The sequence below is a fragment of the Alligator mississippiensis genome, chromosome 5 (assembly GCF_030867095.1).
Source record: "Alligator mississippiensis isolate rAllMis1 chromosome 5, rAllMis1, whole genome shotgun sequence".
Lineage (NCBI taxonomy): Eukaryota > Metazoa > Chordata > Crocodylia > Alligatoridae > Alligator > Alligator mississippiensis.
Window position 1 is genome coordinate 39,089,406 of NC_081828.1, and position 13,611 is coordinate 39,103,016.

Below are 13,611 nucleotides of genomic sequence, written 5' to 3' on the forward strand. Positions count from 1 at the left end.
CAGAAGGGAATTGGTGAGTATTTATTCACCAAGGCACCCCCGGGGGTTACAAGAAATAATGGCCACAAGCTAGCAGAGAGCAGATTTAGATTGGACATTAGGAAGAACTTCTTCACAGTTCGAGTGGCCAAGGTCTGGAACGGGCTCCCAAGGGAGGTGGTGCTCTCCCCTACCCTGGGGGTCTTCAAGAGGAGGTTAGATGAGTATCTAGCTGGGGTCATCTAGACCCAGCACTCTTTCCTGCTTATGCAGGGGGTCAGACTCGATGATCTATTGAGGTCCCTTCCAATCCTAACATCTATGAATCTATGAATCTATGTCCGAGGAGCACCTGGCCTGAATGTATTGAGGAGGAGCTCTTCTCCCCATATCACAAAGGGGAAGTGGAGGCCCAGAGGGATACAAAGTCCTGCCCATAGATGCACAGCAAGTCTGTGGCTGAGCCAGAGAGTAAACCCAGAGCCCTGAGCTCAACCCTGCTGCTTTCCCCACAATCCCATCCTCCCCCTACAGCACTGCTGATCTGGAGCCACCAAAAATCATGAGACTGAAGTCTAATTCCTGTGATTTTAATTATATATTTCCCTGCCTGCTCTCGGAGCTGTATGGGGGAAGGGAAGGAAGCCTCTGGGGAGGTTTCTTCTCAGCCATGTGGACTTGAAACAGACTCTGGATTTGAAACCAAAGCCTAGGTTTATCTAGACTCCCAGGACTCCAAGATTTGGGTCTTTACTGGAAGCAACAGATCTCCTGAGACTGGGGAAACTCCTGGGAGAGCTGGCAATGTGGCTGCCTTCTGCTGCTCTGGCTGAGTGCAGCCCATGGGGGCAGAAGCTGTGGAGGGAGTCAGGCCAGGAATGGACATTAGAACAGGTGGTGCCGTGGTCTGTGCTGGAGGCAGCATGAATGATCCCTAAGAGCCTTCAGACTGCTGCACTACATTCCCACGTCTTCTGTGGTCTGGCTGTACTGAGGCTTTTCCAGAGGGCACAGGGGCAGGTCAGGAACTGTGCTGGAGTGCAGCACGCAGAGTGCCCCATGTCCTTGAAGTCTGAGCCCCCATGGGGGCACTCAGACCTCTCCCCATAATGCATCTGGATGGAGCACAGCTTCTGTCCTGCTCCCATTGGCAAAACCCATCCAAAGAGCCCATCTCCATCCCTGTGCCTCTTACATCCAGGGGCAGTGGAGAAGAGGTAGGGGCAGTTACACAAATGCACCAGTCCTTCTGGCTCTGCCTTACAAATCGATGTCACAGTGCTGCAGGTTATGGTGACACCATTGCTCTTCCCAAGTGCTGGCTCCATCAGGGTGTAGCAGGGTCAGGGTAAGTGATTGCTGCTGGAAAGGTGTGAGCTTGGCTAGAACTCTCCTCTCTGCCAGTCATACATGGCCTCTACTGCAATGAACACCAGGAGGAGCAGGCCCCCGGCACCCAAGCCCAGGCGGATGATGTTGTCCAGGGTGTAATCTAGGGGTGAGAGAGTGAGGAGGGGAGAGTTACTCAGCAGCTACTCCAATGGGGCAGGGTGGGGGAATGAGTACAGCTGGGACCAGAGGGGCTCCCATATCCCTCTGGCCACCCCAGAATGGGAACCCCTGGCCCCTCTGTTCCTGCATGAACCCACATGAGCTCCTACCAAACCTCCTATCCAGAACAACAACATACCCAAAAAGCAAATTACTATATCCTCCATCCATGGTGGACCCCCACCCACACAGCTATTTCCCCATACAGCCAGGGGGAATAGGGGCAAAGAGAGGGGGGCCTTGCCTTGCAGAGGTCCCCCAGGCTGTTCTCTTGGGGTCTCTGTGCAATCACGTGTTCTCCCAGGGGAATGCCCTGCACCTGCTGGACCTGATCCATGGGTCTGTGATGCCCATTTTTCTAGTGGAGTCTGCAGGCAGTGCGCACTTCCCCAAACACTGTCCATAACCTGTTCCTCCACCCTACACATTGTTTTTGGAGGGGTGGTTTGTGTGCTGCAGGGAGGTCTCCCTGGCACTGATCATACTCAATGGATACTCAGAGGGGCTAATCTCTGGCAGGCCCATTAATCAAACCAAACTGACACCCAATCAAGAATGCTCTTCAGTGTATGAAATGAGTTTTCTGGGTCTCAACCCAGCTCATACACCATCCAATATAATGTACCAGTATCTGTGTTCCACCCTTGGTCATTCCACCCTGTTCCCATAGCTGGTGGCATGTAAACTGAAGAGAGATAGAGGGGGCTGGAGGCCTGTGGCAGCACAAATGTTGAGGAGAAGGAGAAGAGCACCCCTAGGACCTATCCACATGCTCCCTGGGGCAGTTCCATGTTGAGCCAGATTGGTTCCCCCCATGGGAATAAAAGTGTCTGCCGGTGCTGAACAGGGAAAGAAGGATGCTAGGCTGGTGTCTGCAGTCAGGGACAGTAACATAGGAGTCCCCCATCTGCCCTGCATTGGCAGCAGCTGCTGTGTCATACACTGTGCCTGCCTCTCTAGGGACAGAATACAACCCAGTGACCCAGGCTTGACTCATTTTCTCCAGGACCACAGACAGAGCAGAGCTGCCCATGGATCCTAGTTCTGCATACAGAGACCCTCTGTCAGTACTGTCTGCTGGGAAACAGGGAACAAACCATAAAGTGTGAGGATGTCTATTTAAGCAACCTCTGCTTAACGCTGTTTTACTTAGTGCTATTTTGCTATAACACTCATTTGGAATTGATACCTGATTTCACTTTAGCGTTCAATGAGTTTCGTTATAACGCTTGCAGTTACCATCTTGGGTCATTAAAAACAATTGTGGTTGCCATCTTGGGTCATCAAATACTTTCCATTTCACTTAACACTCGTTTCACTTAATACTCAGTTTTTCAGGAACCAATTACGAGTACTAAGTGGGGATTGCCTGTACATGGTGTCATTTCAGAGTAATTCTAGAAAGGAATAAAAGGCTCCAATTCCAGCATAAAATGTCTGATTTCTAAATAACTGGATGCTCTTTGTCACCAATTTACTGTGTTCAAAGGTGAGTGCTACTGAACTTCCCATGTCCACATGCAGATCAGCACCCAGAAACCTGCAGGGTGAGTTATACCCAACACGATGATTTCAGTCCTGGTCTCTGTACAGACCAGGCTGCACCAGTAACAAACAGGGTCAAACTGAAGGAACAATGGTCCCCTCTAGTTTGAGCCTCTCTGGGTCTTTCTCCAGTCACCATGCACTTCCCCTTCCCCCCAGCATTTATCTTCCCACAAGCTTCCAGCCTGTCCTATCCCTCTCTAGGCACTCATTCATTCATTCATTCATTCATTCATTCATTCATTCATTCATCTTTATCTTTCTGGGATAGAAAGAAGTCCCGGCATCTCCCACTGCCAGGAAGCAGAGTGAAGGGATTGAAATGTTGACTTGGTGATTGAGCCCCTCCATGACTCCACACATATTGCCACCAGTAAGTCTGGGGGGGATCCCAGCCTGGCAGCCCCTGAGCACTGACTACATCCCTAGAGCAGCCCCATGACCATGCCCCTGAGAAAGCCCCCTGCTCTGGACCACACTCAGGCTCTGCTCTGGAGCTATAGGAGCTCCTGCACCATCTGGATAGGAAATACCCAACTCCAGCCGTGACTTATACCCAAGTCCTCAGTGACACGGGCCCTCTGCTGGGTTCCAGAGCCTGGTTCTGAGCCTCTTCCCATCAGCATGGACGTCCCTTGAGGGCCTGACTGTGGGTAAAGCTAGGGAATAGGAACACAGAGCCCCTCACCTATCACCACCAGCTGCATGGGGTAACTGTGATATGAACAGACGAATGGTTCTGATTTCTTTTGATAAAAGCACTGGTATCTCCCTCCATCTGCTTGCCGCACGCTCCTGATAAACAGCTCAGCCATGTTCCTAGCTGGCACCATGGGTTGAAGCAGGGTCATGTTTCCATCCTTGTAGAGGAAAAACTCCACATCCTGGGGCCCACCCAGACACTGGATGGTCACGTTTTCCCCCAAGGTGAGCTTCTTGCTTGGGCTCAGATTGAGGCTGGGTTTCGGATACTTGGGGTCTACAGTAGAAAGTAGACAGACAGTGAGGCCCCCTCTACACATTACAGGTATTGCACAAATTAGCTAATTAATTGATCAATTACCTAGAGGCCAGTTACACATGCAACATAGCTATCACACAATAAAAGCTCCAACCAGCTATAAAGTCAGACTTCAAAAATGTGCACTAATGTTCTAGCTGGTTGTTATCAGGCCTTAATTTGCACATGTAGCAGGGTTTTCCCTGCAGCTTAGAGCTCCATCAGCTGACAGGGCTCCCTACCACAGGGGTGTACCATGCCCAGCAGTAAGCCCTGGGCACTGGGGATTGACACAGCCACAACCCCCGAAGCTGGGGGTTGGCTGTCATGATTGCTAGGGCTTGCAGGTGTGTGAAACCCTCCAGGCCCTGGGGATCATGGCTGCTGTGATCCTTAGGGCTCTGCCAGAGGATCACAGCAGGGTGATCCCCTGCCCCTAGGATTCAGGAAAAGCCCTAGGCTGGGAGGGGTCAGCCTGTGGTAATCCTTCAGCCCTGGGAGTTTCCTGCATCCCCAGTGCAGGGGGGATTGCTGCAGCAGCCATCTCTGGTGGGGTGCCTCTGTAGCTGGGAGCCCCTCAACTGGGGCCTGTGGGGCTCCCAGCTGTGAGAACCTGATTTTTGCCAGTACAGAGAGAGCCTGGGATTGGGGTCTCCCCACACCAGCAAAAAGGTACAATGGAATCTGGTGCATGATCCCACAATCACACCTCCTGCAATGCATATGTGGCATAGCAGGAAGCACAATTAAATGAATCATGTATTAGATCCCATCATGCCTTTATCTGCCTCAGACACAGACCCCAGGGCCAGGATGTCAGTGCTGGAACAGAGAGAGGGGCCAGGGAAGAGATTCTCCACATACTTTTCCCAAGGACCTTGAGGTTCCCCTGAGCTTGCCCCAAAACTGACCCAGCCCCAACCTGGAACTTCCATACCTACTACCATAGGACCCTTTCATGCATCTAATGGGACTAGCTAGCCCAGCATCCCTCTAGCCTGCTCTGCTGCCAGGGACCAGACCCATGGGCCCATCTAGCCTGGTGGCACCCTTTTACCCTGCTTCAGGTCAGGCCCATAGACGCACCCAGCACACTGACCTGTTCACAAAGGGGCCAGAAGTTGCTGTTCCAAGGGCAAGTACACAACACCTCACACAGTCTGGCCAGTGGGACAGGACTGTGCTCTTTGTTTACAGACAGACCTGAATTGTCAGCATAGCTCAGGAGTGGCGAAACTAGAGGTGTAGAAGGGCACAGCAGGGGAGAGCAGCTCAACACTCCCAGTCCATGTCTGGTTCCTGGTGGAATGTGGAGTCTGGCTGATTAGGGCACAGGGAGGGTTGGAACCAATTGCACAGGGAAACTGAGGCACAACATGGTTATATGACTTCCCAGGATTATCCCTGGAGTCTATGCTGGAGTCAGGAAGTGAATCATTGTGCTGGGTTCTGCTCTAGTCTCTGACCACCAGAACTGGGCTGTACCTGGGAAGCCCCTCTGTGCTGTGCTGGAAAATCAACAGGGGTTGCTCTTCTCCCCTGGCTGGGGAACTTCCCACTGCCTCCATCCCTGCCCCTCAGCTGCACGGCCCCTCAGCTGTGTCCCAGGGCTCAGAACAAAGCCTGGCTCTGAGCATTGGCCCACCAGTGCAAGGACCTCTGTGGGCCTGGCTGGTGTGAGGTTGGGAGTGGAGATGCCAAGCCAGGTCCCTCACCTGCTACAAGGATCTTCAAGTGCTCACTTTCAACAAAGGTTCCTTTGTTGTTAGGCCAGTATTGACAGCTGTAGTTCCCTCCATCCTGCCGGTCAGCATTGCTGAAGTTGAATTGATTCTTATTCCTAAGAAGCTGAAGCTCCCGGAAGGGGATATCATTTTTAAACAGCTGTATACTCTTTCCTGGGCACTGACAGTCACACTGGATGGTGGCGTTTCCTCCCAGGGTTATCACCCTGCTGGGTCTCACAGAGATTAAGACTTTGAGTAATGGGGACTCTGCATCACAAAGAAACAAGAGTCAGATGGGGAAGACACAGCCCCAGCCCCATTTAACTTCTAACCCATTCCTTAGCTCCCAGATGAGCACTGAGTAGAGAAAACAAGCCTACCCCTGGGACTACAGGGAACCCAGGCACCAGATCCTGTTCTCAACTCCTGTGGGGTCAGTTCATGGGTCAAAATTCAGGGTTTGGGTGAACTTTTTTCTCTTCTCCCCTCCTCAAAGCCTGCCCTCCCCCAGTACACCCTGATGATACTCACGTCTCAACACTCCACCCTCCCTGGCCAGCCAGAAGCCTGGAAAGAAGACAGCTTGTTAGTAACTAGAGCAAACAATTCCCCTTCTCATCTGTATCCCCAGATCCCTGATGCTGCTGCATGGATCCTGTTCTAAGTGGTATGGGAACACAATCAAGGACTCCTGCCAGGGAACTGTGAAGTCTGAGCCCAGCACTGCCTGGAACAGCCCTCCAACAATGAGGTCCCACACCCTGACCTGACATCTTCAACCTCTTTCCACACAGTAAGCATCCTCATTTCAGATCCTTCCACACGCAAAACCCTAGTCTTAGACCCCACCATAGGCATGCATTCTAGTCTCAGAACCCTCACAGATACATACCCTGGTGTCAGATCCCCATGGGCACATGCTGTGTCCTTATCCCATACTCACCAAGGAAGAGGCTGGTGAGAGCAGACATGCTGAGGGCAGTGAGGGCCACTCAGGCTCTCTGTCTAACCCAGGTCAGCAGTCCCACTGAGCCTGATGACCCAGGAAACCACAAAAAAGGAAGTGAGACTGAGGAGGGACTTCTTGGAACCAACAATGTCTTTATCTGTCCTTGAGTACATCCAATCTCTAAGCAACATCCACTGAGGCCTCTGCCATATCCAGGAAACCACATGCCATATCTCATCTGCCTGCAGGCCCTGGCTTCATTGTGCACCATCCATGGTTGACAATGCCCTCCCAGCCCAACCCTGAGCTGCAGCAGGGGAGGAGATACATAGGCAAGACACTCCACCAAGGCCAGGGAGTTTAGCTTTGGGAAACATACTGTTGCTTTAATAAGCTCCTGATTTCGCACCTCAGGATCTGTAGATGAGGATTTAATGCCAGGTATTTAATTCCCACAGGTCTGGCAAAATTGGACTTACTGTATCTAGTTCTGGTGTCTGCATTATGAAAAGAGTCTGAGGAATTAAACAAGGTCCAGAGCAGAGCAGCAGGAGAGTGCTAGGAAACACTTACAGCCCCTATTCTATCAAGGGCAGTGATATCTGAAAAAGAGACATCACCTTACAGTTCTGCCAGGGTTTCTGTTCACGTGAATTAATTGGAAACTCACCCTTGAAGCCCCGCTTCCAGTACCACCACTGCCCACCCTGCCCCCTCACCCCCCCCCCCACCACAGCCACCAGAAAGAGCTGGAGCAGCTCCAGCCCCAGCAGGCAGCCCACCCTCACCCTGCGCACAGATACGAGGAGCAATACCCCCCACATCTCCTCTGGGGGTGCGCACAGTGGCAGCAGCTGCCCCCTGTGCCCCCCAGATGAGCCACTGGCTCCATCCCACACCCCACCCTGTCCCAGCTGGACAGTGCCTGCCCCAGCCCCACTTCCTCCCTCACTGCAGGGGCCTCGATCTGCACCCCCATGTCCCTTCCTCCCCAACAGACTTACCAGCTAGATGCTACTCTCCATGCTGCCAGGCTGTGGATCAGCAATTGGATTGATATTGGTGGTTATGGCTGGTCAATAATCAGCCACCGGTGTCAGCCCAGAAACTCTTTATCGGTGCACCCCTACTGCAGAGAAGCTCTATGGAAGGGATCTTCCAACTAGGGAGAAAGGGCCTGTTCTACCAGGGCAGCTCCAGTTGCTGATCTCCCCATGTGGGCAGCTGTGAATGACTCTCTCCTTCCCTTCTCTGAAGCTACAAGTCCCACATTGTTCAGAGTTCTTCCTCCAGCAAACAATGATTCCCCACTCTACCTCTGCTCAGCAGGATTTTGGTGGGAAAATGGCCCCCTATCATCCATCTCTAACTCTTGGAGAGGGAGTCTGTTTCTCCTGAAACTACTGTACCCACACTGACCTTTCCCCTGAGCTCCTCATGTCATCACCCAAAGCATCTCCCCTCAGACTCCATTTCCCATGACAATACTCCCTGACACCTCTCCCCTCAGACTACCACCCATTCCTAGACTGACTCCCTTCCAACTCCAGCAGTTGTAAAAAAATAGACAAGCTTGAGGGGCCCTTTTCTGGGGGAGGTTAGGCAGGGGGTAGTAAGTTGAATGCAGGAAAGGATCTGGATTCGGGTGTCAGAAGCAGACTAGCTAAATTCACAGATGACACCAAATTATGGGGAAGTGCAGTTACACTAGAGGACAGGCTGGTGATTCAGGCCAACCTGGACAGGCTCACAAGGTGGGCGGATCAAAACCTGATGACATTCAACACAGAGAAATGCAAGGTGATCCACCTAAGGAGACCCACATCATATTTATAGGATTGGTTGTGCTACACTCACTAGCACTATGACCGAAAGAGACTTGAGGGTCATGACTGATCACAAGATGACTATATGCCACCAACATGATGCTGCAGCTGGCAAAGCAAGTAAAACTCTGGCTTGCATTTACCGATGCATCTCAAGTAAGACCCAAAAAGTCATCCTCCCACTTTACTCGGCTTTGGTGAGGCTGCAGCTGGAGTACTGCATCCAATTCTGGACTCCACACTTTAGAAAGAACATGGAGAAGCTTAAGAGAGTCCAGAGGAGAGCCACATGCATGATTAGAGGTCAAGAGAACAGGCCTTATGAGGAGAGGCTGAGAGGCATGGGACTCTTCAGCTTGGAGAGGCAAAGGCTCAGGGGTGACTTGGTGGCAGCTTATAAGTATATAAGGAGTGTGCATCAGGAACTGGGAGAATATCTGTTCACCAGGGCACCCCATGGGAAGACATGATCTAATGGTCACAAACTTCTGGAAGACCATTTTAGACTGGACATAAGGAAAAACTTCTTTACTGTCCAAGTCTCTAGAGTCTAAAATAGACTCTCCGCAGAAGTGGTGCAAGCTTGGAAATGCTTGGATGCTTGTCTTGCTGGGGTGATCTGACCCCAGCTGACTTTTTGCCCCTTGGGCAGGGGGCTGGACCCAATGATCTTGCAAGGTCCCTTCCAGCCTTAATGTCTATGAAATCTATTAAATCTATGAGAACAGTGAGCTCGGGCATTATAAGCGAACTGGCTAAGTTTGCTGATGACACCAAACTATGGGGAAGTGCAGCCATCCTAGAGTATAGGTTGGCAATCCAGGCCGATGTCAACAGGCTTACAGGTGGGCAGATCAAAACCTGATGGCATTCAACGCCGAGAAATGCAAGGTGCTCCACCTTGGGAGAAACAACCACACCACACTTATAGGCTTGACAGTGCTACGTTAGCTAGCACTGCATCTGAAAGAGACTTGGGGGTCATGACTGACCAGAAGATGAACGTGAGCCACCAATGCAATGCCACAGCTGGCAAAGCAAACAAAACTCTGGCCTGCATCTTCCGATGCATCTCAAACAAGACCCAGGAAGTCATCCTCCCACTTTACTCAGCCTTGGTGAGACCACAGCTGGAATGCTGTGTCCAGTTCTGGGCTGTACAATTCAGAAAAAGATGTGGAGACACTCAAGAGAGTCCAGAGGAGAGCTACGTGAATGATTAGAAGACAAGAGAGCAGGTCTTATGAGGAGAGGCTGAGAGACATGGGGCTCTTCAGCCTGGAAAAGCATAGACTCAGGGGTGACTTGGTGGCAGCCTATAAGTATATAAATAAGGAGTGTGCATCAGGAACTGGGAGAATGTCTGCTTATCAGGGCACCCCATGGGAAGACTAGGTCCAACAGTCACAAACCCTTGGAAGACTGTTTTAGGCTGGACATAAGGAAAAACTTCTTTACTGTCCAAGTCCCCAGGGCCTGGAATAGACCCCCGCCCCCCCGCCCCCCCCCCCCCCCGTAGGTGAAGCAGGCACCTACTCTGGATTCCTTTAAGATACACTTGGATGCCTATCTTGCTGGGATCATTTGACCCCTGCTGACTGCCTGCCCTTTGGGCAGCGGACTGGACCCAATGATTTTGCAAGGTCCCTTCCAGACCTAATGTCCATGTCTATGTCTATGGTAGTTTGTGGGATAGAAACAGAGGGGGGGCGGGTAGGGCTAGGCTGCCCGCACCACCCTGGTTCTTCTAAAATCCCAAATTTTCCTGATAGTCCTGGGGAGACACCAGGCCATAGAATGTGCTTCCAGTCCTGCTAAGAGCCTCCTCTCTGTTATTAACTGTTTATTCCCTTGAAGAAGGATCTGAGAGACCAAACTGACCAAGCTCAAGTAGTTTATTGATTGGGCCTTTAACAAACCATCATCAGCCAGTATGACATAAAGCCATGGCTTGCCCACCCTGCAGGAAAGCTTTGGTACAGTGGCTAAAGCACTTCACCAAAAAAGTTTGTCCTAGTTATTAACCCCACCTATCCCTTTCCCCAGCTTCTAGACAATGTTTCTGAGTTCTATCTCACATTAAATGCTTCCTTTTCTCTCACCCTCCATGCATACTTCACTGGAAGCAAAGTTACAGGGACTTCCTCAAGGCTCTCCTCATATGCCTGTTCTGCACAGACAATGCCATGAATTGGCCTTTTTGGTCAGCATGGGTGTTACCCCAAAATTTTAGATCTGGGAACCAATGGGGTGCTGAGACAAAGAATGCACAAGAGACAGGAGTTTCCATTCCACTAATGTAGGTTTATTTAGCAGATTGCACACATACTCTTCTACTAAGAAATGCACTAGTTACCTTGCTAGCAAGTTTTGTTCCCTATCCTGCTTATCAGACAGTCCAGGGTCTTGCTGGGATGTTCAAGGGAGCAGTCCAGTCTCCAGCAGTCCAGCAGTCCAATGACCCTTTGTTTCCAAACTTTTTACATTTTGTGTTACTTGCATATTCATTATTCCTACTGTTACTATTGCTACAACTGGCTACATGCATCATTGACTTTTCACTATTTTCTAAAAACATGTATGCAGAAACACACCCACACTTGCATATTTTTCTTCTTACACTTTCTCCTTTCCTGTACATCCTCCTCACACTGTCCTTGACCATGTTTATGCCTTGACAAAAGTAGCAGCTTCCTGCTCAGCCTCAACTAGACAGTAGCCTCCTAACAAGCTTGGCTGCTATGTAACATCCCACAGGAGTGGGCACTAGCACTTTTGTGGTTATACAGGGGGCTGGAGTGTTCAGAAATCTGGATGTTCCTACCTTTATATCAAACTATTCTGAAGCTCAGCAAAGCCTTTTGCTCATCCAGAACTGTACATGAATATATGTTAACTAGACAATAAGGAACCTGTTCATCTATCATGTCTTATGTGACATACTTCTGTCATATTATCAAAAAATGCCAGTCCTAACTCGGCATGCAGGCAAAGCATTTAGGATCCTTAGCTTAAAGCAGTGGTTTTCAACCTTTTTTCATTTGAGGATCCCTTTGGAAATTTTGAATGGAGGCACGGACTCCTTTGAAGTGTAAGTGTGGGTAGTCACATGCTTTTGATTGATCATAGTCAATGTCATCTTTTGCAGACCCCTTATACATATTCTATGGATGCCCAGGAGTCTGCAGTCCACAGATTGAAAACCACTGGCCTAAAGCATAAACTAACAGGGCAAAGTTCTAGCTAAGAGCACAAGTGCCAGCACCATGGGCAGCTCCTTCAGCAAGAAGTTGGAAACAGCTGTGGGGATTCTCTCTAGAGGTATATTTCAGAAGCAACTAAGGATTCTGTGTAGACAATTCTGCCCCTCCAGAGACCCCCAGAGGCCCCCACAGGGGAGAAGCTCTTGCTCATCTCTACATGGCCTGATCCCAGCAACCCTGTGAATAGAGACAAATGCCAGGTTAAAGGGGCCAATGTCATGCCAGGAACCTGAGCCCTCCTCACTGGGGTGGGCTCAGAGGGTGGACAGAGGTAGGGATGAGTCAGCTGGGATACTCAGGACAAAGAGGTGCCAAAGGGCTGGGACCTGCTGGCACAGAAATGACTTGGTAACACTGGGATATCCATGATGGTACCTCCCCATGAGATGGGGAGGAGGTGACCCTGGCCCATCATAGCAACACTTACTGTGTTGGGGAGGGGCCTGCAGCTACTTCCCTCCCCTGCCCTTGAGAGAGGGTGCAGCTGTGTCACCTGGTACATTTAATGGAAAATTCCTGAGGGGTCTTGGGAGATAAAAATCCCCATAGGGAAAGGGGTCGCCTCACCTGAAGCACTCCCCACCAGCTGCTGTGATAGTCCTCAGCTGTGACAGCTAAAATTATGTATGTGTGATAAAGGTGCTTGCTGAAGGCTCTATGAAAATTAGACTAAGTGTTTTTCTGTATTTGTTTAGATATTAAGCTATATGTTGTTGCTAAAAGCCTAATTAAAGTTTAAGATGTAGTGAGGCCTTGTATAAAGTAAGGCCTAGTAAATTTAGCAAAGCCTTGAAGTAGTAAAGCCCTGTGGCGTAGTTAAAATTACCTTATCAAAGGAATGAAAGGCTTGTACTGCTATTGGTCAGTCTAAGGACAGTTGAAGACGATCCCCGAGCGAGGCAAAAAAGGGAAAGGGGCCAGGAGGCTTCCATGGCTGACCAGAGAAATCCAGGGCAGCCTAAGGGCCAAAAGGGGAGCACATAAAAAGTGGAAACAGGGTGAGATCACTAAAGATGAATATACCTCCTCTGCTCGTGCTTGTAGGGAGGCAGTTAGGCGGGCCAAAGCTACCATGGAGCTGAGGATGGCAACCCAAGTAAAAGACAATAAGAAATTGTTTTATAGATATATTGGGAGTAAAAGGAAGGCCCAGGGAGGAATAGGACCACTGCTAAATGGGCAGAAACAATTGGTGACAGATAGGGGGAACAAGGCTGAACTCCTCAACGAGTTCTTTGCCTCAGTGTTCCTAAGTGAGGGGCACGACAAGTCTCTCACTGGGGTTGTAGAGAGGCAGCAGCAAGGCGCCAGACTTCCATACGTAGATCCTGAGGTGGTGCAGAGTCATTTGGAAGAACTGGATGCCTTTAAATCGGCAGGCCCGGATGGGCTCCATCCAAGGGTGCTGAAGGCACTGGCCGACATCATTGCAGAGCCACTGGCAGGAATATTCGAACACTCATGGCGCACAGGCCAAGTCCCAGAGGACTGGAAAAGGGCTAATGTGGTCCCCATTTTCAAAAAGGGGAGGAAGGAGGACCCGGGCAACTATAGGCCGGTCAGTCTCACCTCCATCCTTGGTAAAGTCTTTGAAAAAATTATCAAGGCTCACATTTGTGAGAGCCTGGCAGGGCAAATTATGCTGAGGGGAAACCAGCACGGGTTTGTGGCGGGCAGATCGTGCCTGACCAATCTAGTCTCTTTCTATGACCAGGTTACGAAACGCCTGGACACAGGAGGAGGGGTGGATGTCGTATACTTAGACTTCAGG

General features: G+C 50.4%; 1 protein-coding gene across 1 annotated transcript; it reads right to left on the minus strand.

Moving 5' to 3' along the window:
- Nucleotides 1–553: 553 nt before the first annotated feature.
- Nucleotides 554–6,821, minus strand: LOC102570659 (osteoclast-associated immunoglobulin-like receptor). Its single transcript, XM_059728117.1, has 5 exons — nucleotides 6,746–6,821; nucleotides 6,334–6,369; nucleotides 5,791–6,069; nucleotides 3,764–4,054; nucleotides 554–1,471 (listed from the first exon to the last, which is right to left on the minus strand). Exons 1-5 carry the CDS (start codon nucleotides 6,771–6,773, stop codon nucleotides 1,362–1,364), a joined length of 744 nt encoding a protein of 247 aa, XP_059584100.1. The 5' UTR covers nucleotides 6,774–6,821; the 3' UTR covers nucleotides 554–1,361.
- Between the last annotated feature and the right edge of the window lie 6,790 nt (nucleotides 6,822–13,611).

Excerpts from the sequence above, each read along its gene's own strand:
- LOC102570659 (XM_059728117.1), bottom strand. The coding sequence starts at position 6,773 with ATGTCTGCTCTCACCAGCCTCTTCCTTG. Across the intron at positions 6,070-6,333 it reads GGAGGGTGGAGTGTTGAGAC|AGTCCCCATTACTCAAAGTC; the intron begins GTGAGTATCATC and ends TTTGTGATGCAG. Across the intron at positions 4,055-5,790 it reads CTTGAAGATCCTTGTAGCAG|ACCCCAAGTATCCGAAACCC; the intron begins GTGAGGGACCTG and ends TTTCTACTGTAG.